General features: G+C 39.4%; 1 protein-coding gene across 1 annotated transcript in view; it reads left to right on the top strand.

The window, feature by feature from the left end:
* The window catches only part of trdn (triadin), a 433,668-nt gene that overhangs the window by 337,033 nt on the left and 71,512 nt on the right, over positions 1 to 25,123 (top strand). The window contains exons 43-47 of the mRNA XM_059645698.1: positions 1,094 to 1,114; positions 14,961 to 15,005; positions 15,281 to 15,325; positions 20,140 to 20,184; positions 22,212 to 22,232. Of these exons, the coding sequence (XP_059501681.1) occupies positions 1,094 to 1,114; positions 14,961 to 15,005; positions 15,281 to 15,325; positions 20,140 to 20,184; positions 22,212 to 22,232 (177 nt within the window). The remainder of the gene's footprint in view (positions 1 to 1,093; positions 1,115 to 14,960; positions 15,006 to 15,280; positions 15,326 to 20,139; positions 20,185 to 22,211; positions 22,233 to 25,123) is intronic.

The raw sequence follows: 25,123 nt of genomic DNA, 5'->3' as shown, positions 1-25,123 counted from the left end.
TAACCATTTAACCTCAAATTCTCAGTTCAGGCTTGTTAAACACATTGGAAAATCATTTAGGCAAACCAACCTTCAGATTGAGTCACCAAGCCCACAAACATAAAAATGAAACTAAACCATAACTCAACCCTCTTAATACATAGATTCAAAACTATAAATGAAACTTAAAAGTTATACATTATTCTTAATGCTATGTGTATCTGCATAGGACAATATTGTAAAAATCTTGGAAAAGGTCGCAGCAAAAAGTGACAGCAAAAATTAACCACCCTATGTTTAGATTAAAATCCTCTTCCTTGGCTGAAGTTTAATGTGATAATCTGTGGTGTGTTTTGTGGTAGAAGGGTGATTGAGCATTCACCTATCAAGGCTCCACAGCTGCCACCCTGTTGGTGGACCTTATTACGATTGCAAAAATTGAGGAGGCTGATGAGGAATCAAACTCCTAGTAGATTGCACCAGTGGGCACTATTTCTAGCAAGTGATGGTTTGATATCCGCATGCATTTCTGACATTGATGTTCCAAAACCCAAGATACAACCATGTGCAAAATGTCCCTAATTCAGTAATGTCATGAGGCTGAGTTAAACAGTGTACCAGGACTAAACAGTTCCTAATTAAAACGAGAAAAAAATGTGCTTCTCCACCTGATCACTGTTCAAAGACAGTAACACAAATATTTGCAGGGGTTATTCACAGTGGCACTTTTCCCAACTCTGCAAACCTGACTAGGGAGAAACTGCTTTGACCCAGCAGATGTTGCTCCAGGTGATGGATCCAGAATGAAGTTATATTACACACTGTGGGAAATGGACCTCACCCTGCTAAAATGGTGACTGAGCGCTACAGGGTTCAGTTTTTACATATTTGTGTATCATATCGCACACTGTTTCCCCCTCCACCCCCAGCATTGTCGTGAAAATGGCATGTGTTATAACTAGGTGCAGGCCCTTAAGATTTGAGTCTCACTTCCATTCTGGCCAAGATGCAGAGAACTTCCGTCTTCATAAAAATGTGAACCAGTTTGTAGAAAATCTTTAGCTTGAAAAATCTATTGACCATTGTACAAAAGATTTTCATTTTTATTTAACAGCAGTAAAGCCAAAGTTAAAAGGTAAGTGACTTTTATGGAGATTTCATTCCATTTGTGCAGTTATGTGGTTAGAGTTACTGATGTAAACATCTAATGCTGGCATGAATTTTCATTTTACAACATTGCAGTGTGCTGATAGTTTTGCTTCCTGGACTGATTTGACTCAATCTAGTTCTCTTTGGTTTGTTTAATAAAGACTTATAGAAAATGCACAGAATTTTTGTACTTTATGATCAATCATACAAACACTCGCCAGTAAATCAGAAAGATCCAGTGCTTACTTTATCAAATTATTTCCTCATTTTCTCGGTAAGTTGTTGAATTTGTCACAATACTTAATACACATGCTCCTTTTGCAAATATGTCAAATGCTTAACGGGCAGGAAGTGTGGGGGGTGGGGGGTAGAATTTTCTCATATCTAAACATAATCACAGAATCTTCAAATTCTTACTAACTTCATCCTTCTCCTGACTGTTTATTACTTTATGGGCTTAAATGTTTTCTATATTCAGGCTCAAATCAATTAAACCAGATTGAAGCAAAAGATTCTGTTCAAAACAGGACAACTCTGTTGAAATTACATAAATTCCTTTCAACAATTGTTGGGGAATGTGTGTAGATACTTTTTAATCACCTTCTACTTCGTTCTTTTAATTTGCTGGTTCAAACAAAGTATGTGTGCTGGATGAGCTTCCATGCAATTAAGGCTTCCAGGGGTGAAACATTCTTCCAGCTTCATTTCCACGAGTTTCCCTTCCATAGGCAGCATGTATGGTGGAATCTTTTGTTACTCCACATTCATTCCTTTACTATCCAAAAATTTCCATCTGCTATATTACAGATTAACTACTTTGGCCTAATGAGGCAGAGATTCCTGCAACCAGTTCGCAGAGGGTTAGACTGGGGAGAGCAGAATCCTGACTGGCGCTGTAAGACCATAAGATAAGGGAGCAGAATTAGGCCATTGAGCACATCAGCTCTTCTCCACCATTCAATCTTGGCTGATATGTTTCACAACTCCATCCTCCAGCCTTCTCCCCTATCGTTTGATCCCCTTATTAATCAAGAACCAACCTATGTCTCCTCGCTCTTAAATACACTCAATGGCATGGCCTCCACAACCTTCTGTGGCAACGAGTTCCGTAGATTAGCCACCCGTTGACTGATAAAATTCCTTCCCATCTCAGTTCTAAAGGGTCATTCTGAAGATCTGCCTTTGGGTCACAGACTCTGTTACTAGTGGAAACATATTCTCCATTTCCATTCTGTTGAGGCCTCTCAGTATTTCATAAGTTTCGTTGAAATGTCCCTTTGTCCATCTGAACTTCATTGAGTACAGACAGAGTGTCCTCACCCATTCCTCATATGGCAAGCCCTTCATCCCTGGCATCATTCTAGTTAGCCACCTCTGGATCCCCTCCAAGGCCAGGCTCCTTGGATACAGGGCCCAAAACTATTGTGAAACTGATGAGAACCTTATGCAACCAGTACATCCCTGTCCTGGTATTCTAGCCCTGTCGAAATAAATTCTAACTCTGCATTTGCCTTCCTAACTGCCAATTGAGCCTGCATGTTAACCTTGGAAGAATCCTGAACTAGGACTCCCAAATCCCTTTGCATTTCAGATTTCCAAAGCCTTTTCCCATTTAGAAAGTAGTCTATACCTCTAATCTTCCTGCCAAAGTACATAATCTCACCCCTTTCCACATTGTATTCTATTCGCCACTTTTTTGGACACTCTCCTAAGCCTGTCCAAATCCTTCTGTGATCTCTTTGTTCCCTCACCTATCTTTGCCTCATCTGCACGTATAGCAACAAGCTCTCAGTTTCTTTATCGGGTGTGGTAATGAATAGTTATGATCCCAACTCTGATACCTGCAGAACTCCACTAATCACTGACATTCTGCGAAAGACCCCTTTATTTCCACTGTTTGCCTTCTGCAGCCATTCAATCCATAATGCCAGTACCACACTCTAACACTATGGGCTCTTAACTCATTTAGCAGCATCCTGTACAGCATCTCACCAAAGGTCTTCTGGAAATCCAAATAGACCACTGGGTTTCATTTGCCTAACTTGTTCAATAATTCTTCAAAGAATAATGACAGATTTGTCAGGCTTGGCGTCCCCTAAGAAAGCCATGCTGTGTCAACCCTATTTACCATTCACTTCCAAGTACTCCACAATCATTTGTGGGTGCCACAGTGGCTCAGTGGGTAGCACTGCTGCCTCACAGTGCCAGAGACCTGCGTTTGATTCCACCCTGGGGCGACTGTCAATGTGGAGTTTGCACATTCTCCCTTTATCTGCGTGGGTTTCCTCCCACAGTCCAAAGATATGCAGGCTAGGTGGATTTGTTATGTTAAATTGCCTGCAGTGTTCAGGGATGTGTAGATTAGGTGGGTTATGCAGGATAGATCTGGGTGGGATGCTCTGAGGTTTGGTGTAGACTTGTTAGGCTGAAGGGCCTGTTTCCACACTGTAGGGGTTTTATGATCTTAGCTTTAACAACATACTGCCAAATCTTACCAAGGACTAAGATCAATGTAACCTGTCTATAATTTCCTGTCCTTTGCCTCCGTCCCTTTTTAAACAAGGGTACTACATTAGCCATTTTCCAATGCCTTGGGACCCTCCCTGCCTCCAGTGATTCCTGAAAGATCATGAGCAATGCCTCCACACTTTCCTCAACCATCTCCTTCAGAACCCTGGGGTGTGGTCTGTTTGGTCCAGGTGATTTATTCACCTTCAAACCCTTCAGCTTCCCCAAAACCTTCTCCTTTTCATAAGAGATAATGGGAACTGCAGATGCTGGAGAATCCGAGATAACAAGGTGTGGAGCTGGATGAACACAACAGGCCAAGCAGCATCTTAGGAGCACAAAAGCTTTTGTGCTCCTAAAATGCTGCTTGGCCTGCTGTGTTCATCCATCTCTACACTTTGTAATCTCCTTTTCATAAGGCTATGACACTCATCTCTGACTTTCTTGATGTTCTGGAATTCCACTGGTGTGTTTCACCATAAAGACTGATGCAAAGTACCTATTCAGTTCCAATGCCATTTCTTAGTTCCCTTTTACTACTACTTCAACTGGAAAGTTCTGAGGAAGGATCACTCGACCCGAAACATTAATTCTGATTTCTCTTCACAGATGCTGCCAGACCTGCTGAGCTTTTCTAGCAATTTCTGTTTCTGTCAATGATTTACAATATCCACAGTTCTTTTGGTTTTTATTTAGTAAATAACTCTGCAGGAGCTGTCTCAGTAGTTGCATAGGGGTGGTCCTGTAATCGAACAGGAACTGGGACAGTTTGGTATCTCGTGAAGCTATAGGCTGTTTCTTTAAGTCTGCCTTCAAAGTTTGGACCATTCTTTCTGCCAGTTTATTGGAAGTTGGATAGTATGGGGCCTTCCTCATATGTTGAATACTATTTGACTTTACAAAATACTCAAATTCCCTGCTGGTAAACTATCTCCCATTTTCTGTGACTAACACCTCTGGAATTCTGTGTATTGCAAAAAGTGCTAAGAACTTTTCAATTACCACCCCCATATTTGACAAATGAACTCTATGCACATCCTATAACTTTGAATGTGCATCCACAATAACTAAAAACATTGAGCCCAGGAAAGGAGTGGCAGAGTTGATGTGTAACTGAATCCAAGGTATACCTGGCCATTTCCAAGATGCAGGGGAGCTGCTAGCAGTAAATTTTGTCCTTGCTGGCACTCTGGGCACTTCACCAATACGGCTATGTCACCATTCAATTCTGGCCACCAGACATAACTTCTCACCAACATCTTTATTTTGGAAAGTCCTGGATGACCTTTGTGGAGTTCAGCCAGTATTTGGCAGCAACCTTTGCTTGGGACAATCACTGTTGCTCCCCATAATAATATGCCGTCCTCTATGGTGATCTGGTCTTGCTGGGTCGAGAAAGGTTCAATTTGAGTTGTGATGACCTTTTTGTTTCCCCTCTTGCAACTAGCTGTTTTAGTTTTGCCAGGATGGGACTTTTTTGTGTCTGCAGTCTAATATTGTCAGTGGCGACCAGAAGGGTGTCCAGAAAGTTTAAAGTCAGAATGGACTCTTCCTATGGCGGCACCACTGGTGGTATATCTGCTAGTGGGAGGTGGCTCAAGGTTTGCCTCTTGGTCACTGGACAGTGTTCCACATTGTAATTGTACAAACTCAGAATAAGAGCCAGTGGCTAAATCAACCTGAAGCTCAGGTACCTCATGGAAAGGTAGGCTTTTCATAACTGGAGAAGCCACAGGTCCACAAACTGCCAGGAGAATTACTTATTGTTTTTCATCTGCCCCAATGTCATTTGCTTGGAAAAAATAATGCATTCTTTTCACGTGATGTGCCCAGTCTTTGATGGCAGGTTTCAATAAATCAAGCTATCTAAATAAAGGCATGATGCCAGAATCGCTTACCTCAACTCAAAGATGACTGCTGTGAGCAAATCTCTTCAGGAGCATGTTTTTCTCTTGTCACCACTGAAATAATTCTACAAAGGCCGGTATCATCATACATGACACTGACCTAGCTAGCACAAAGCCAGATCTGAGAGTGAGCAGAACCCCGGCACTCCTGTTTATATCTGTCAGCAAGGGCTCCCAGATTGGATCAAGATAACAGCTCCAATCAGGGTATTCGTATTCCATAATATCCTTCTGGCTAACATTGTTCCAATCACTACAACCCCATATGCCCTGTATTCTGTGCCCCATGGTGACTGAGTAATTACCTTCACTGTTTTATGCCATCATTCCTAAAAGACCTCAACATCTACATCGCCTCCCCAGCCATCCCCCCTTCATCCTATTCCAAACATAGTTAACTAGATGACCTCCTTGCATCAACATGATCTCCTTGCATCTTAATGGCAGCCTTGTCTGTCATTTATATAGAGGCTATTTCTTACAGCTATCATAGATCCTGCAAACTGTAGGAGACAGAAAAAAAAAACAGTTCTGCAGTGTGGTTGCACAGACCAGATTAATCATTGAGTTTTTGATCTTTGCTTTTCTTTCAATAAATGGGTGTAGATTATTTAGGGTGTATGTCTGTTGGCCTCCCACAATTCTAGCACATTGAGATGATTTATCATGGGAAAGTTTCACCACCTTTCCTTCCTGAATCCAGTGCTTACTGCAGAAGCCATCCTTAGAGAATATATTGCAGGAAACAAACAAAACTGTTTGGTAAAAGTAGCTATATAGCCACCCATTTGCAAGATATTGTTATAGCAATAGTAGAGTACACAAGTAAGTTCATTAAAGGTGATGGTAATGCTCTGGATGAGCCATCCAGAAAGTATTGCACTCATCCACACAATAAACACTTACAAATCCTAATGGTCATGTTCCAAATCAGAAAATGATCAACAACGTCAAGTGTCTATCAAGTATCAGTAGATGTAATAACTTTTGTTGATAGTTTCACCTTCAGGTTGGCATGGCGGCTCAGTAACTAGCACTGTTAGGTCAGAGTACTGGGGACCCGGGTTCGATTCTACCCTTGCGTGACTGTCTGTCTGCCTGTGTGGGCTGAACAGCCTGCTTCCACACTATAGGGACTCAGTGATTGTTATTTTGAATGCTGACTCTGAGAAGATATTGCAGTTAACAGATTCAGTTTGGTTGTGTTTGTTCATGTTCCAGAGTGGAACAAAATCAATAAATATCTGAACACTTTTTTATCATTCTTTCTCATACATCGAAGTATTATTTTATATGTTCCGGATCTGAGAATCTATACTTGCTAAGCTGCTTCTGTTCCAGAAGATTTGTGGTCTGTTTTACGAGACCAGAAAGTATTGCACACAATAAACGCTGCCCTACACTTAGTCCATTATCACTTTGCTTAAATCTTAGGGTTTTACAAGGAGGAGGTGATTGAATTGCAGTCTATTTCTCCTGACTATTAATTGCTGGATTGAGACTCAATTAAACAACATGCCCAGTTATTATTTATTAGTAAAGACATTTTGTATTGAGTTTTGTGTATATGAACATTGATTTTATGAAACTGTGTAGTGTGAAATTGGACTTGTTGAGCAGCATGCTGAATTTTTCAGTGTTACATTTCATTGTGGAGATACCTGACAGCTAGTTCTTGACTTCAATTATCACCAATATCGTACTAATATGTATATATATGTATTATCTTATAATCCAACTTGCGTGTTCCTTGACTGAATTACATTTCCAGTTCTCACTTTGCCCCTAAACAAAATGATTACACAATGAATGCTCTGCTCAGTTAATGTTGTTATTGAAGCTGAGTTTCTGTGACTTATACCTGCTTATATCTGCTTATACCTTTCGACATTTGCATTCCACAGTAAAAGATATTTGTTGTTGCAACAAACAATATACACTGTAACAAATAACTTGGTAAAATATAGTTGCTCTGTGGGAACACAACAGCTCAGTGGTTAGCATTGCTGCCTCACAGCATCAGGGATCTGGGTTCAGTCCCAGCCTTGAGTGACTGCATGGGGTTTCTACATTCTTCACCATATGTGCATGGGTTTCCCCCAGGTGATCCAAATTCTTTCCCCTGACCAAAGATGTGCAGGTTAGTTGGATTGGCCAAGCTAAATTGCCCATAGTGCCCAGGAATGTGCAGGTTAGGTGGATTAGCCATGGGAAATGCAGGATTACAGGGATCTGTGTGAGAGGCTTTTCAGAGGGTCGTTGTGGACTCTATGGGCTGTATGGCCTGCTTCCATGCCATAGGGATTCTGTGATTGTATGTTTTGAATGCTAACTCTGGGAAGATATTGCAGTTAACAGTATCAGTTTGGTTATGTCTGTGTTCCAGAGTGGAACAAAATCTACAAATATCTGAATTTTTTTTTCATTATTTCTTATATATCTAAGTATTATTTTATGTGTTCTGAATCTGGGAATCTGTACTTTGTGAAGCTGCTTCTGTTCCAGCTGATTTGTGGTCGGCTTTATGATGACCATTTTCTCCCAGGATTGTCATCTTACTTTGTTGTACTTTCTGCATCACAGTCGCCAGAGCATTCAGAGGAAAGGGAAATTTCTCCGCATGCTTGTTTCCAGACATTGATTGGTTTCTCCTGTAGTTTGGTCATTACTCATCTCTGCCAGCTCAACTTCTGCAATGATGACATTTTCTCTTTCTGAGTTGTTATAAACAAGACAGAGGGGTGAACCATCTCCTCTCTCTGCACCTGAGTTGTTTACAAGAAAGTTGGAATTTTAAAGGGAGTTGACCATTGCCGGTTCAGTAATTAATAATTCACTGCGTATTACTTGATGTACGGAATGAGCTAACCAGGTTCCCTATGTTAACGAATAATGAGTTAGTTTTAGTTCAGTGAAGCAGAACACAGAAGTTATTACCAACACGTTTAAAATGTTCAAATATATCAAGGTGCCCACAAATGTAGAAACAACATGCGCACAATCACACAAGGATGAAAAGAAAGATAATAGATCTCTGCGGAAAATGATATCATGAAAATTTGACCAAAAAGTAATGTCAGGAAAGAAAGTGATTCATGGAATTTCTGGAGGCTAGTTGAAAGGCCACATTCTCTTTAGTAGTTTTAGGTATACAAGTTTCTCACTGGAGTGCGGTCACCCTGCAGTTGTGACTGGGATGATTTTATTATTCTCTAGGAGAGAGTAGAGATGAGTGGGAATTCTCCCTTAAGAATGTTTGGGCTGCAGCAATGAAGGCCTTTGATGGGCCTTCAAATCAATGGCTCAGCTTTGATGGGAGATGTGTCAAAGAAAGAGAGAGAGAAGGGTAAGACTTTCTCAATTCTGGTCCAGTGGCAGTCTTTTTAACCTGACTATTCAAAATACAATATAGTGGCTCCACACTTAATACAGCCCCATTGAGCCTTGATTTGTTTTAATGCCGTTAAATTGTTGGAGTCTGAAATCTCAATGAGCATCACAAGATTCATTTTAAAATGTCTACTATCATGCCTGACCTGATTGGTACCATTTCCATTTTGGCATGATTTCACCTTCTCTCAGACTTGAGGCAGTCCCCAGTGTCCACCCTTCCAACTTGTAGCCTCTCTCTGCCCAACACAACAACAGGGAATCCCAATACATCCAACCCTAGACCACACGCCAGAAATGTTTTCTCAGGGCTATACAACCTGGAGTAACCTTACGATGATTTCACTGACCCCCCCCCCCCCAATAGGGCATAAGTAACATGGTAGAAGTAGATCTAGTTAGAGTGAAGAAAAAGCTAAACACATATCGAGAACAGTTTCTTAACAATACAGCAATAAGTTCTGCACCCTGGTGTGTCATACTTACCTTGTGAAGTTGTATAGTGTTAACATGCAAGAATAAGGTTTCTATAGAAGCCTAAACTTGAAAACAGCCCTTAACTTTACCATCCCCTTGGTCAGTCTGTCTTGAACCTAAATGTTCACCTGTGGCCCAAAAATCATTTAACAAAACCGGTGACAGTGAGCTGATGACCAGCTTAAAAAATTGTCACAGTAGTGAAGATCAAGAAACAGATCTCAAATCATATGGTGAACTTTAAAAAAAATTACTTTTCACAACAGCTTTAAAACCAGCTAGGGGTCAAATAAGCCTTAGACCTGAACAGCAGCTAAGCAGAAAACTCCTGCAGTGAAATGACCAAGACAACTCTAGGTCAATGAGATTTTGTTTACAACCGCTAGTGAGGAAACAGCTTTGAAGAAAACAGATATAAAAACAGTGAGAACACAAAACCTCACCAGCAGCCATGAATAGTAATCCAGACTGAATATTCATGAACTGAAGACAATTACTGGAGACCCAAAGTAAATTATTTTCATTGCAGAGAAACATCAGGGTACTCAACAGAACTGCAGATTTCAGATTGCTGGTAGACATTCCAAAGCTTTAGACTAATTATTTGATGGAAAATTCATCAAGTAAATTAATAAAATTCTTCAGTAACAGGCTTGTAGTACATCCATCGATTTAAAAAAAATCAGAAGTGAGAGTAATTTCAAATTTGAAGGTTCACAACTCTCACAGTTGTTAGCTTTTTTTCATTATTTCAATGCTTAAAGTCAGACGCAAGATTTATTCAACAGCTATGAAGTTTTGTTGAGTTCATTTCTTAAAAACAACATTGGAGGGTAAGAGCATAAAGTGGATCATTTCAGCTCACAACAACTTCTCCCAAGGGTAGCTAGGGATGGGCAATAAATATCAGGCTAGTCAATGGTGCCCATGTCCTATGAGTCAGTACCAAAACATAGTATCAAATTAGGCTTGAAACTACCTCAGATACAGAAAAAAAACACGCTAACATCACAGTAGCCATCTTTCATGCAGTCAAAGATAATTGGATCTTATTGATTTGTAACAATTTTGACAAAGTTTATAGGCACAGATCCTTTTGAAATCCTTCAGCCGCCTTGGAAAACAAGTATCTATAGACATCTCTGTCAAGCTGAAGAAAACTGAGATGAAAGATAAGCTAAACTTTACATTGAAAACAGCACTAGAGCAGCAGACACTTTAACAGCTTGCTACAACAACTAACTTTACAACAACCTTAGTCAACAAACCAAAAAAAAAGACAATAAAACAAATGTTGTGCAAGTAGATCAAAATCCTAATAATCATCTTTCAAATCAAGAAAATGATCAATGACCTCAAGTGCCTATCAAGTATCGGAAGATATAATAACTTTCACTGATAGTTTCACCTCCAGGTTGGCACGGTGGCTCAGTGGTTAGCACCGTTGTCTCACAGTACCAGGGACCCAGGTTCAATTCCACCCTTGGGTGACTGTCTGTGTGGAGTTTGTACAATTTCCACATGTATTTGAGGGTTTCCACCAGGTGCTCTGGTTTCCTCCCACAGCCCAAAGATGTATAAATTAGTTGAATTAGCCATGCTATGGTGTGCAGGCCAGACAGGTTAACAATGGGAAATGTGGGGTTACTGGGACAGAGTGGGGAAGGCGGGCAGCTTTTCAGAGGGTTGGTGCAAACTCTATAGCCTCTATCTACAGTGTAGGGATTGTACAGTACTAACCTTTCCATTAGTAAAATTAAAGCTCTTGGAAGTCTTTGATAGATTAGCTAATTGACACATGTGGATAGCCCAACTCAAAGCTTCAGTGTTAGACACCAAATAATATGCAGAACAGGTTAGCAACTTCTCTACAACACAAGACGAATGTTTTAGATCAGCAACAAATTATGTTTGACAATCTCTGAACAGATTTTGATCAATATGTCACTTCAAATAAGACCGAGACATGATATTGCTTCGACAGCTTTTTCCAGAGCCATAGGCGATGTACTTGTGTCTAATCATGATTTGTTTGGCAGCTAAATAAAAACCAAAAGAACTGCTGATGCTGTAAATCAGGAACAAAAACAAAGATGCTGGAGAAGCTCACCAGGTCTGGCAGGATCTGTGAAGGAGAAAAGAGAGTTAACATTTCGTGTCGGTGAGTTCTAAGGAAGGGTCACTGGGCCTGAAACGTTAACTCTGTTTTCTCCTTCACAGATGCTGCCAGATGTGCTGAGCTTTTCCAGCATCTTTGTTTTTGTTCATAATATGTTTGGCACTGAGGTACATTGTTATGTGCAGACAGCAGCATTTGGCCAGTCTCGCCAAACAAACTTCACCTCATCAAAGGGGAAGGAAAGAAGGATTTTGCTGCATTACTGTGTACAAGTGTTGCATGCAAGGATCATCTGCAGCTCAGTTCACAGAATGTGCCGTAAAGACTTACCTTGAAAGCAGCAACATTTCTCTCTCACTGATCATTTTTGATGACCAGTTGGTGATTCCCCATTCCTTGCAGAATAGCACTTCAAAGATTTACCAAATGTATTTAAGCATGACCAAGTGCAGAGCAGAAGCTTGTGGGGCTAGTTATTCACCAAGATTTCCAAACATATACTGGACCTTATAATATATGTGCCTTTATAGTAATGGATGGTGGGACCCTCACATTCCTTCTGGACTTTGGGCTCATTTTTGTATAGGCCCTTTCAAATATGAAGGCTAATCTTACCACATCATATTCGATTACCACTCAAGATGATTGGAGGTTAAAAAGCTAACTTCAACAACCATTGTGAGAGTCCATTGGGTTTGCCACTCGTGGTAGTCCAACTGTGGTTGCTTCTGACAACAGCCCGCAATTTCTAATGAGATGTTCAAGACATACTGTAATATCTCTTTCAAAATGTCATGGATTTTCCTAGATTTCCTCAGCCCAGTGAAGAAGTAGAATGAGCAGTTCAGACAGTGAAATTATGCTGAAGAAAAATCCAGATGTTCTGACAATTCTGTTCATTTGCTACCCGATCTCACCCTTCTCGGAACTAAGCCTACCTATCGGTCCCTAACTGTTGATGCAGCAGAGCTTAGCTACTAACTTTCCTACATTATTCAACAGCTTGCTTCCAAGGGAAAAAAACTTTACTTAATTTTTTCCATAGATAAATCAAGTCACAGTATTGGAGAGGGATGGGACAGAGTGGACGCATGCAGTAAATTTCGTAACAAGGAATAACCTGAGTAACTCATTTGAGAATGTACAAAAATGTTAAACGATGAAAGAAGAAAGCTTTGGGAGCTGTGTTGTGTGAGGGCTCTAGGACACTGGAACAATTATGCATTGACGTCATGGAACTGCTTCCCATGTGGCAATGGGGGTGATCATGTCATGTTTCTCCTCACCAAAATCCGTGTCATGTAATTAGTCTTCTTCTTAGCCCCAGAGTTTTCTTTAAGCGTTAAAGTATTGAAAATGTGAACTAAAATTGTCAAAACTTCTTATATAAAAAGCTAATTTTATCACAAAATAATTATTGAAAAAAATCGCTATCTTTGCTGTTAGGGCTCTAACATGTGGAATTGAAATAATCAGTTTTAATTGGTGACATTTTTCCAGTTGGTCTAGTTAGGTCTGCTTGGAAGGGTATTTTTAATTTGCTTTTCCTTCAGTTTACCACAAAAAAAGTGATTTTCAAGCTGTTAGGAGGCTTAATTTTCCTTCCCATCCCAGTCTTTTGGATGAAACTGTGATTTTTCTACACATTTCTTCTAAGGAGAGGAATACTCTGGTAGCCAGCTTCTCAGGTACTAGATCTGAATCTAATCCTTTATCTGCTAGTGTTTTTGTTCAGTTGAACTCCTAGTCATAGAGTCACACAGCAAGGAAATAGGCCCTTCAGCGCAACGAGTCCATGTGTATCTCTCGCAGTGTATTTTAGAGCATGTTTCCCCTATAGCTGACTGCAAAATGCTTTGTTTAAGCTCAGATAATTCTGCTGGACATTTTTTTCAGCAGGATCCTCCTGTTCATGCATTTTGTTCTTTTTCCTTTTCAGCTGCTGTTCTTAATGGGTCACTTGCGTTTTATTTTCCTGCAGCTTTTTTTAAATTAAAGCTGTATCGATGATATTTTAAAAATTTGGCTTTCTGAATGTCTGTTTTTTGAACTTCACAACATTCACAATTTTCGAAGCAGCATGTCTCGAGCTGCCCTTACCTTTTGTCATGTAGTTTTGCGCCACAAAATATGTTTTGGGTTTGAGACAGACTGGTTTAGTAGAAGGCAAGTTGAAAACGGCCTTCAAGCTTATGTTTCAACGTTTATCCAACTATTTATTATACTTGCATTCTAAATACTTTTATACATGGTACACTTGTGCTAAGTGCTAAATTATAGTTACATTATATAAACAATAGCCTGTTTTCTTCAAATATACATTTCCATGTGCTTTTAGCCTGATGAGCATAGGTCCAAGTTCCACACTCAATGGGCTCTGTGGTAGTTTCTGTAGAACATTTAGACTTCGTTAAAAATAAATTTTACATTGTATTTTAGCCATTGTTTCATTTTACCAATGCAGTGAAATTGTCATATAAAATATTACTTAGAAAATACAGGTGTAATTTTTGGTTTACTTTGCTATGGAAGGTCTTGTGGAACCAAACTCCAGTTTTAACACTGATTCCTATAGGTACCCATGCTTCACTTAAAGTTATTTAACTTTAAAGTTTGGAACTCTCAGGAATGCAACCATAGCTTTAAGTGAGGACTTCCCGTAGCTCATTCTGTACCCAAAAAAATTTAGTCCAGTCCCTCACTCTGACACTTTCAAAATCTCTTAAAGGAGAAATTTATGTTCTTCACAAATGTTCTTCAGTTTAGCTAAAAGCCAGCAATTTTTGTTGTATAAAGTGCTCTTCTTTCAACAATCTGTGATATATGTCTGGCTAATATTGTAAATTAATGTATAAGATAACACACAGCTTCATAACATTTATGGTACGCAAAAGCATTTGCAGAGCTTCTGCCTCAGTTGATAATCTGACCGAGGAAACATTGTTACTGCTGAGGTCTTATATGTAGGGGGCAGATGGAATTCCTAGCTTTGCTAAATTCAGTTAGGCCTTTCATTCATCTAGACATGCCTATCCGTGTCTGGGTTGACTTGTAACATCTATTGTTTGTAGCTGCTGAACAGGAATTTGCTGCGACCAGAATAAAAGTGACATCAGAGGCTAAGTGTCCTCAGCGACTCTTCCAAGTATATAGTTTCACGACTCTCACCTGGATTTGTTGTCATTGGAAAATGTAACTACCAAGGATTTAGGGACTACTACCAACTCAATTATTTTTGTGTACACAGACACTGTATTGACTCAATGATCCAAATTTGTTTTTAACATTAATTATTGCATGTATTGCTGTGCATATTATGTATGTGCATATTATGTTGATTGTGTATCCTATGAGATTAATAACTGATTAATATTTATGTTTGATATGACTGGTCATTTTGTATCTAATTAAATCATTCTCTAAATGTTTAGAGACAGAGACCAAGAAGCAAGTGAAACCAAAATCTACAAAGAAAGGTACCTATATCTAGATTTAACACCATTGGAAAAAATGACTGGCAATTATTTTATGGGCACAACCTCATTTTTATGCATTGACTGGACTGTAATGATGTAAAAAAAATTCACATTTGTATAATTTCACCAACTGTTGCTTGTGAGGATTTATTATAAGTGTGTATGCATGTTTTTATGTGTTGAATATAGATCTTATGGCACTAGTAACTTATTTATATGCATGCATAAAGTAAATTGTTATTTTTAAACCTAATTTAAGTGTTCTACATGTTTAGAGGCAGATATTGTGAAGCAAGTGAAACCTCAAGCTACAAAGAAAGGTAACAAATCGCATAATTACAACTTCTGCTAAATACCCGGCTCACCTTGCTTCTAATACCAGACAACTAAAGCGACTTTTGATTTTCCGAGAACACATTAATTATTATCTAATATTTCTGGAGAGTGTTTGCGTTGTCCAATGTACTAGCAGAAAATAGAAGCTCGAAGTTTTTGTAAGGTTCAATCAAGGATAGACCATAACTGTGGCTTTCTTGTTTCCCTGCAATTTTGACCAATTTTCTGCCATATTTAAGGCAGTAGTCATGCAGAATCCCAAGGGACCGTGGAGGCCACATCTGGCTATTGATTTAATTAATTTATTAATTTATCTTGTTTATTTATTCTAAGCATTGGCTAGAGTTGCTGGCCTTCATCCCTGCCTCAGGCTTGCTGCAGTGCTCCAGCGAAGCTCAGTGCAAGCTGGAAGAACAGCACCTCATTTTCAGCTTGGGGACACTGTAGCCTTCTGGATACATTGTAGCGTTCAATATCGAGTTTCACAAACTTAAGGGTTTGAGTTCATCAACGTCCTTACCTCAACCCCTAAACACTCAGGCCTTGTTTTCACACATATACATACAAGGTGAAGGGCTGGATGAACACAGCAGGCCAAGCAACATCAGAGGAGCAGGAAGGCTGACATTTCAGGCCTAGACCCTACCTCAGAAATCTGCTATCACACATAACCTATTGTTAGCCACTAATAGTCCCCATTAATAGCTAATCACCCTCCACACCAGGTAATTACCTACTCTTTTGTCTATCCAAGTGTTTTTCTCTCTCTCTGGGCTCTATCCTCACCAATCGTTTACTCCTTAAACCTCCTGTCACCCTATCTTCTGCACGTAAACCAACATTTCCCTGGCTACCATTAGTTCTGAGGAAGGGTCATGACCTGAAACATTAACTCTGATTTCTCTCCACGGATGCTGCCAGACCTACAGGTCTTTTTCAGCAATTTCTGGTTTTTTTTTCTCTGATCTCCAGCATCTGCAGCTCTTTCTGTTTTTATTTTGAACTAGTTTTGTGTCCAGTTCCCATTTGAACCAGGTTCCCAGAAGCTGCTGGCTGTATTTAGACAGTGACAACTCATGTCAACTGATAGCCCTTCCACTCATCGCCCTCCATACAATCTCCCCAGTATCCACCTTGTGCAGACCTCCAAACCCCGGCTGAGATTAAATAGTGTTCTTGACTTTCTGTTGTTCCATTTACCATTTAAAAGAAAAGTGAACTAGCAAACAATTTTTTTTCTTGAACACTTGCTTTTTTTTCACCAAATATTTTAAGGGCAGTATGTTTAAATGCTTTGATACATTGATTATTCCCATGACCGTGGAACCATTTTTCTTTTTAAAAAAGTGACATGTTAGTGATGGTGATTGGAATTCCAGAATGATGGGCAAACCTCATAGAGCCATGAAGTTAATTCCTCTCATGTTGGCAGCCTGCATCAGAACTACAAATTTCTATTGTTGGGTGTCATTGTGTGGACAGTGTGATATCAAGATGCTTTTAAACAATGTGCCAGGAAAATTACTTATCAATCAAAGGAAAGAAATATTGATGTGATATGACCGACATTCAATGATAGGGAATGAATCTTTCAATCTGTCATGACCATGAACTGCAATGCCAAGTCGCTCATAGAAATATTGAACTTTAAATGTAATGTGCTTTTTTTTTGAAGAAAGAAGGATACACAGCCAAAAGCTGACTGCCTCTCAATCTGGAGAGGGAGAAAGACTTTGGGCTGTTACACCTGAGTAGGTGACAAAGAATTTTCAAAGGGAGAAAATGTGTTTCAAACAGAACCCATAATCTCCTGGGCGTATCTCAGACTATGAATGTGAAGGTAAAATCAGACAACAGTCTGAGTGAGAGGCATATTTGGATTTTCTGTCTTTCAAGAATACAGGGAGATTTGTTAAAAGTGAGATTCAATCCTGGTCTGTGTTTGTTAGTAGCCTGGCATCCTCATATGTGACGAGGACCACTTCTCTGAGAACAGCCAATTAAATATCCCAGCACATTTTTCTGAGGGATAGGACTCTGTCTCACACTGAATCCTATTAGTCAGCCACTGCCAAAAGTAATCAGGACAAAAGCGTTTCAATCAACCTACAAAATGAAGAGTCTCAAAATCAACTGTTGAACGATCAATGTTGAGGCCATTGCAATGAAATCCACTATCTGGTCCTCATGACCAAGTTAGAGACTGACATTTTTAGATTTCCTCTTATTTCTCATTGAATGTGTGCTGCGTTACTATTTCTTTTTTCATTTAGTAATTAATAAACTTACTCTTTTGTGAATTCAGAGAAGATTGGTTAAATTGGCTCCTCTTAAGAATGTAAATTATGTTTGTCTGAGAGAAAGTTATCCATAAGGGAGATAATCCTTTTAAAATTAATTATTACAACCGACTGAGTGCCAGCTGAATAACCAAGGAGGAGCCAATTCACCCCTCCTCAAAAAGAAGGTTCGTGATATCCTGCTGGAATGGAACAGATCAGGGAGGCTCATTCCAGCCTGTTTGTAACATGTCCAAAATCTTGCAATGTCAGTTTGGATATGAACAAAGAATAATACAGCAGAGGAACAGGCCCTTTGGCCCTCCAAGCCTGACCCGACACATTCTACACTTCCATACTAAAACTATCTTACTTACAGAGTCCATATCCCTCTATTCCCTTTTCCTTTTCCTGTATTCATCCAAGTGCTTACTGAATGCTGCTGTTGTATGTGCTTCCACCACCTCCTCTGGCAACGTGTTACAGGCACTCACCACCCTTTGTGTGAAAAAATTGTCTCGCACATCTCTTTTAAACATACCACCTTGCATCTTGAACCTGTTTCCCCTAGTTAATGACTAGGAAATCCTGGGGAAAAAAACCTCATACTTTCTACTCTATCCATACCATTCACAATTTTTAAAACTTCCATCAGGTTGCCTCTCAATCTCCTGCGTTCTAGTGAAAACAAACACAGTCTATCCAAACTTTCTTCACGGCTAAAACCCTCTATATACAGCAACATCTTGGTAAACATTCCTTGTACCCCCTCCAAAGCATCCACATCCTTCTGGTTGTGTGGTGTCCTAAACTGTACACATTATTCCAAGTGTGGCCTCACTAAAGTTCAAAAATGCTGCAGCATAATTTGTCTGTCCTTAAACTCAGTGCCTCTTCCAATGAAGGCGAGCATGCCAAAAGCCTTTTTATTACCTTATCTAACTGCGCTGCCACATTTAGATCCCCCTGCATATCAATATCTCTAAAGGTTTTACCATTAACTGCATAATTTCCAACTGTACTTGACCTTCCGAAATGCATTACGTCACATTTGTCTGGATTAAACTCCATCTTCCATTTTACTGCATCTGCCTCCAACTGATCTATATACTGCTGTATCCTCTGATAATCCTTCTCACTATCTGCAACTCAGGCCAAAAATCACATGGCACCAAGTTATAGTCCAACAGGTTTATTTGAAAACCCCATCTTTAGGAGCTCAGCCCCTTCCTCTGAAAGCTAGCATTTTCAAATAAACCTGTTGGACTATAACCTGGTGTCATTTGATTTTTGGCCTTGTCTGCCGCAGTCCAACACTGACACCTTCACATCATAACAGCAATTCCACCAATTTCTGTGTCGTCCACAAACTTACTAATTAGACTCGCTATGTTTTCCTCTGAATTATTTATGGGCACATTCCTTTTTTAGACCAGTAAAGCACAAAATTAAAAGTGAATCTCTTACTCGCATAATTTATTGTTTAAGATGAGTGCTTCCATTCTTTGTAAATGCTGTCGAGTTAAACGATTTGAATTGCTAGCATAGCCAATGCATGTGAATGCGTGACACATTTGTTTACAGTTGTTTTAATACTCTGATCCCATTCATCAGTGAATGATATAGATTATTCACTAGAAAATTTGCAGCTTTTTGCGTGTATACTATGTATTATATCACCATAAAATATTGTTGTCCTTTCAAAGAAACAATTTAGTGCAATATGGATCTTCATTTGAGAAGATATCAACAGTAACAGCCAATCACCTTCTCTGCTTGAGTCAAAATCATAAAAACCCAAGCAATTACTCTTTTTAAAAAAAATGTATATTGCATTGTACCCGCTGCATATAAACATTAGATCAATATTTTGCTGATTTGAAGTTTTCTTTGATGTAATCATTTCTCCATAGAAAACGAGTTTACTTTGTTGCACTTTCTGATTTGAAAAGAAATGTTTCCTCCAGGGCAACCCCCACTAAATTCTAATTTTCTGATGTTATTAATGCAAGCAATTTTAGAACCTGTTTCTGATTGTTTGTCACTATTGTAAATCTAACTGGTCAGATGAAAACTCATCTTCTCTTTAATAGCAAAATGCAGACCTTTTAGAGCTGTTGCCTCAGCAGATTTCCTGTCCAGAAACGACAGTACTGCTACATCAGCTGTCTACACCACACTTTTATGCATCTATAATTGACTTAATTAAAGTTGGAAGCTTTTAAAAATTCATGGCTACTTGTCTTCTTTTCTCTCTACACATCCTTGCCTGTTGCTTGAGTTGAGGTGTCCCAATGGTAGTTTGTACATAAGAATACTAATTAGTGGTGGTTGGATAATGAACTTGGTCCTATTTTTAAAGAGTGGATGGGACTAGCAGACCTTTTTGGGGAAAGGTTTTCTCATTATTAACTCGTGTCTACATTGGCATGTCAAAATATCAGACTAATAGCAATATTTATGCACAATTAAATTATGATTATTTTTGAAGCTAACTGAATTTTTCATTAAATGTTTAGAGGCAGCCATCAAGAAGCAAGTAAACCCAAAGCCTACAGAGAAAGGTAACACAAAAACTACATTCGTTCGTCTTAGATTTTTTCCTTATTACAATTTTAAATTGTCAATGAGTCAATGGATAGGGCATCTTGCCTGACAAAGTGCACACCAGTTTTCTCTTCCTCTTTACGTTGGAAATAAAATCAAGTTTAGACCTGCCAAACCAGTGTTTACTGCATAAGATTGTATTAATTTTGATAATATTATGTCATGGAAAAGTACAATTAAAATAATTAACTAAACAGTGTTTAGAGTAAAATCTAGCAAGCTTACCTCTTTGAACAAAACATGTAGTTATCACAAACCTCAAGCTAATGTTCTGGGGGCATAGGTTCAAATCCCGTCTTGGCAGATGGTGAAACTTGAATTCAATAAAAATCTGGTTTTAAAAGCTAGTTTTAATGATAGCCGTGTAATCCCTGTTGATCATTGTAAAAACCAGTTGATTCACTAATGTCCTTTAAGTAGGAAAAAATATTGTCCTTACATGGTCTGGCCCACATGTGACTTTAGATCCACCACAATGTGATTGACTCCATCTGAAAATGCCCTCTGAAATTCCCTCGCAAGGCACTTAGTTCTCGAGCATGTAGGATGGCCATTAAATGCTGACCCAGCAGTGATGTTAATACCCCATGAACAAGTACGAAAAGTAGCATCTGTATCTTTATACAGCTCTACGTTTATAATTTTGGCTTTGATAAATGGTGTAAAATGATTGATATTAGGACAACTACAATGGTTTGGTACCTTCATTGTAAATAAGTGAGAAGAGTATTCTGAGAGATTAGAGGAGACATTGACATTGTGGTAATGTTACCGAACTGGTCATCTAAAGACACAACCTAATGCTGTGCATCATGGCAGCCAGGGGGAGTTTAGATTGAATGAATAAACTTGATAGTAAAAGCTCATTTCAGCAATGATAACTCTGAAACTGTCTTTGTTAGAAATCACCTGTTTCATGGTTGCCTTTTCGAGAATAAAACCCGCCATTTTTTTCCCAATCTGGCCTACATGTGACTCCAGATCCAAACAATCAGGGTAACTCTAACTGCCTGCTGAAATGACCTTGCAAGCACTTAGCTCAGGAGGAATTAGAGATGGGCAACAAACGTTTTTCTTTACAGTGATGCACACATCATATTTAACAAAGAAATCATATTTCAAAATATTGTTGAATCCCTGAGGCTTGTTTTAGAGCATTAAACAGATAGCTGTTTTTTCCTAATTCCCTTTAATGTGATTGAAATCCTGCAAAATAGGAATGTATGTGATATGGCATTGTCTACCTGCATCACCAGAATAAGATGATTAAAGTCACCAAAGATAATGTAAAAACAGCAGCCTCACTGATATTTAACCACTGGTGGCCTGAGATCCTGACACTTCAATGTGAGTGGACCTTGTCTCCCTTTACAATGGTTGAAGGCATGAAGCACCTGGGACTCAAATTACTTGTCAGGAGGGCTTATACTCCAATCTGAGGGGCTTTACAGGCTTTGAGCTGCATGCGATTTTACATCCCTGAATACCAGAGAAATGTGCTCTGCATAAAAGCATTCTCCTGCTTCCCAGTCTATCTTACCTGTTCCCACCCTGCCTGGTCAAGTTGCTAAGGTTTCAGATCTGCCAATCCACTGATTTGGCCTCTGAGTATAACAGAGGCCAGTTAGGAGTCCACTTCCTGGAAACTGCACCCAGCCGACATGCCTCTGGCATAGGAGGACTGAGAAAACCCATTCGGTCCTGACATCCAGTAATGCCGACATTGAACAATACCGTAAAGTGGCTTTTTGTTTTATATCTACACAACTGAACATTATTTCATCATCACCACATCATGTTCTGGTATTTTTCTGGCCACTGAAGGTCGTTTTTACATAAACTGCCATGATTAAACATTTACTATTTGAAGGAGGAAAAATTGTCTGCTGAAACAGTTTCAAAGACAGATTAAGCCACTACGATTAAACAATTTCTCTTCCAAAAATCTATTTGACTCAGGTGTAATCTTTTTCTTCTTGAACAGCATTAAAGCCAAATGTAACAGGTGAGTGGAGATTTTATGTAGAGATATATGATAGAACTGACAGCTTATTCAAAGCAAACTGGGCATAAATTGTCAGTATACAGTGCTTCTAAATTTCTGATACTTTTGCTCATTGAATTGATGGCTTGATTTGAAACAAGTTGCTTCACTTCTTTATGCAATAAATATATGCACACAATGCACAGAATGTCAATGTTGCGCTATCCTTTGAAGAATTTCTGTACTTCTGTGCAATGTGGCTCTTTAATGAGGACTTTATAAAGAACAGACTCCAAACTGCGGCCTAATTCTCCTCAACATTAATGAGCTAACAAAATTCCATTTAACAACATATCCAATCATTATTTTTAGTGGAATTATTTTGAACTGCCTTGAATATATAAACATGTATTTAATGCAACCCCACTTGTCATGCTTGTCTGCCAGCATGGTGAATTTTCAATGTTTTTTTTTGTGGAAACAGCTGACGGTTAAAAGGAGACTTCACTGTGGCTACTACCAATATCATAAAAATATGGTAATTACATGACTTGTGCTCTGATCCAAATTGCATTTTCCTTGAGTGAACTGCAATTCTGATTCACATTTTGTTCTCAAACTTTCCACATGATTAACTTTCTCACCTATTAAAGTTACATTATTAGTGCTAGATTTTTGTGTGCACTGTTCACGTCTTTCAACATTCGAAGGTAATAGTGGAAGGTATCTCAAAGCAGCTAAGTGAAATGTATGGTTGGCATTAAAATTAGTGCAGGACCTTTATATCCATTGCAAATAATTGCACATATTTTGCATGCTAAGTCTGTGAGACAGTTCACAGATTCAATTTGGTTCACGACAACGGTGTTCCAGAGTAAAATAAAATGTAAAAATATCATAACACCATTTTTTCCTACTCTTTCATTTAAAACTAAGGTTAGAACATAGAACATAGAACAATGCAGCGCAGAACAGGTCCTTCAGCCCTCGACATTGCACCAACCGGTGAACTAATCTAAGCCCCTCCCCCTACACTATCCCATCATTATCCATATGCTTATCCAAGGACTGTTTAAATGCCCCAAATGTGGCTGAGTTAACTACATTGGCAGGCAGGGCGTTCCATGCCCTTACCACTCTCTGAGTAAAGAACCTGCCTCTGACATCTGTCTTAAATCTATCACCCCTCAATTTGTAGCTATGCCCCCTTGTACAAGCTGAAGTCTTCATCCTCAGAAAAAGACTCTCACTGTCCACCCTATCTAATCCTCTGATCATCTTGTATGTCTCTATTCAATCCCCTCTTAGCCTCCTTCTCTCCAATGAGAACAGACCCAAGCCCCTCAGCCTTTCTTCATAGGGCCTGCACTCCAGGCGAGGCAACATCCTGGTAAATCTCCTCTGCACCTTTTCCAATGCTTCCACATCCTTCCTGTAATGTGGCAAACAGAACTGCACATAATATTCCAAATGAGGCCGCACTAGTGTTTTGTACAGTTGCAGCATGACATCACGGCTTCGGAACTCAATCCCTCTACCAATAAAACCTAACACACCGTAAGCCTCCTTAACAACACTATCAACCTGGGTGGCAACTTTCAGGGATCTATGTACATGGACACCGAGATCCCTCTGCACATCCACACTACGAAAAATCTTTCTATTCACCTGGTATTCTGCCTTCCTATTATTCCTCCCAAAGTGAATCACCTCACATTTATCTGCATTGAACTCCATTTGATTGGAGATAGTCAGCATGGATTCGTCAAGGGCAGGTCATGTCTCACAAACCTCATTGAGTTTTTTGAGAAGGTGACCAAGCATGTGGATGAGGGTAGGGCAGTTGATGTGGTGTACATGGACTTCAGTAAAGCCTTTCATAAGGTTCCACATGGTAGGCTATTGGAGAAAATACAGATAAATACCTTTCAGCCCAATTCTGCGGTTTATCCAAGTTGCCCTGCAACCTGCGACATTCTTCCACACTGTCCACCACTCCACTGACTTTAGTGTCATCCGCAAACTTACTAACCCGTTCAAATATGCCTGCGTCCAAGCCATTTATAAAAATGACAAACAGCAGTGGTCCCAAAACAGATTCTTGAGGCACACCACTAGTGACCTGACTCCAGGCTGAATATTTTCCATCAATCACCACCTGTTGCCTTCTTACAGAAAGCCAGTTTCTAATCCAAACTGCTAAATCTCCCTCAATCCTGTGCCTCTGTATTTTCTCCAATAGCCTACCATGTGGAACCTTATGAAAGGCTTTACTGAAGTCCATGTACACCACATCAACTGCCCTACCCTCATCCACATGCTTGGTCACCTTCTCAAAAAACTCAATGAGGTTTGTGAGACACGACCTGCCCTTGACGAATCCATGCTGACTATCTCCAATCAAATTGTTGCTTGCTAGATGATTATAAATCCTATCTCTTATAATCCTTTCCAAAACTTTTCCTACAACAGAAATAAGGCTCACAGGTCTATAATTACCTGGGTCATCCCTGTTGCCCTTCTTGAACGAGGGCACAACTTTTGCAATCCTCCAGTTCTCTGGTACTAAACCTGTAGACAATGAGGACTCAAAGATCAAGGCCAAAGTCTCTGCTACCTCCTCCCTAGCTTCCCAGACAATCCTTGGAAAAATCCCGTCTGGCCCATAGAAGGTTCTTCTGTGTGTTACTAGTCTAGGAAACTCTATTCACTCAAATCATCTTTTCCAGTGGATTTATGGTCTGCTTTATTGTGACCATCTATCTCCCAAGACAGTAATCTTATTTTGTTGTGTGTCCTGCATTGAGACTACTCAAAAACGTTTTACCATTTTCCAGTTTCCAGATATCATCAGTTGCACGTACCCTTGAATTTTTTTTTGTAGTTGGTCACTGTTTATCTCGGGAAGCTGA

The sequence above is a fragment of the Stegostoma tigrinum genome, chromosome 4, assembly GCF_030684315.1.
Source record: "Stegostoma tigrinum isolate sSteTig4 chromosome 4, sSteTig4.hap1, whole genome shotgun sequence".
In the NCBI taxonomy this organism is placed as follows: Eukaryota; Metazoa; Chordata; class Chondrichthyes; order Orectolobiformes; family Stegostomatidae; genus Stegostoma; species Stegostoma tigrinum.
The sequence above is the reverse complement of the archived record's forward strand: the minus strand, read 5'-3'. Positions and strand labels throughout refer to the sequence as shown.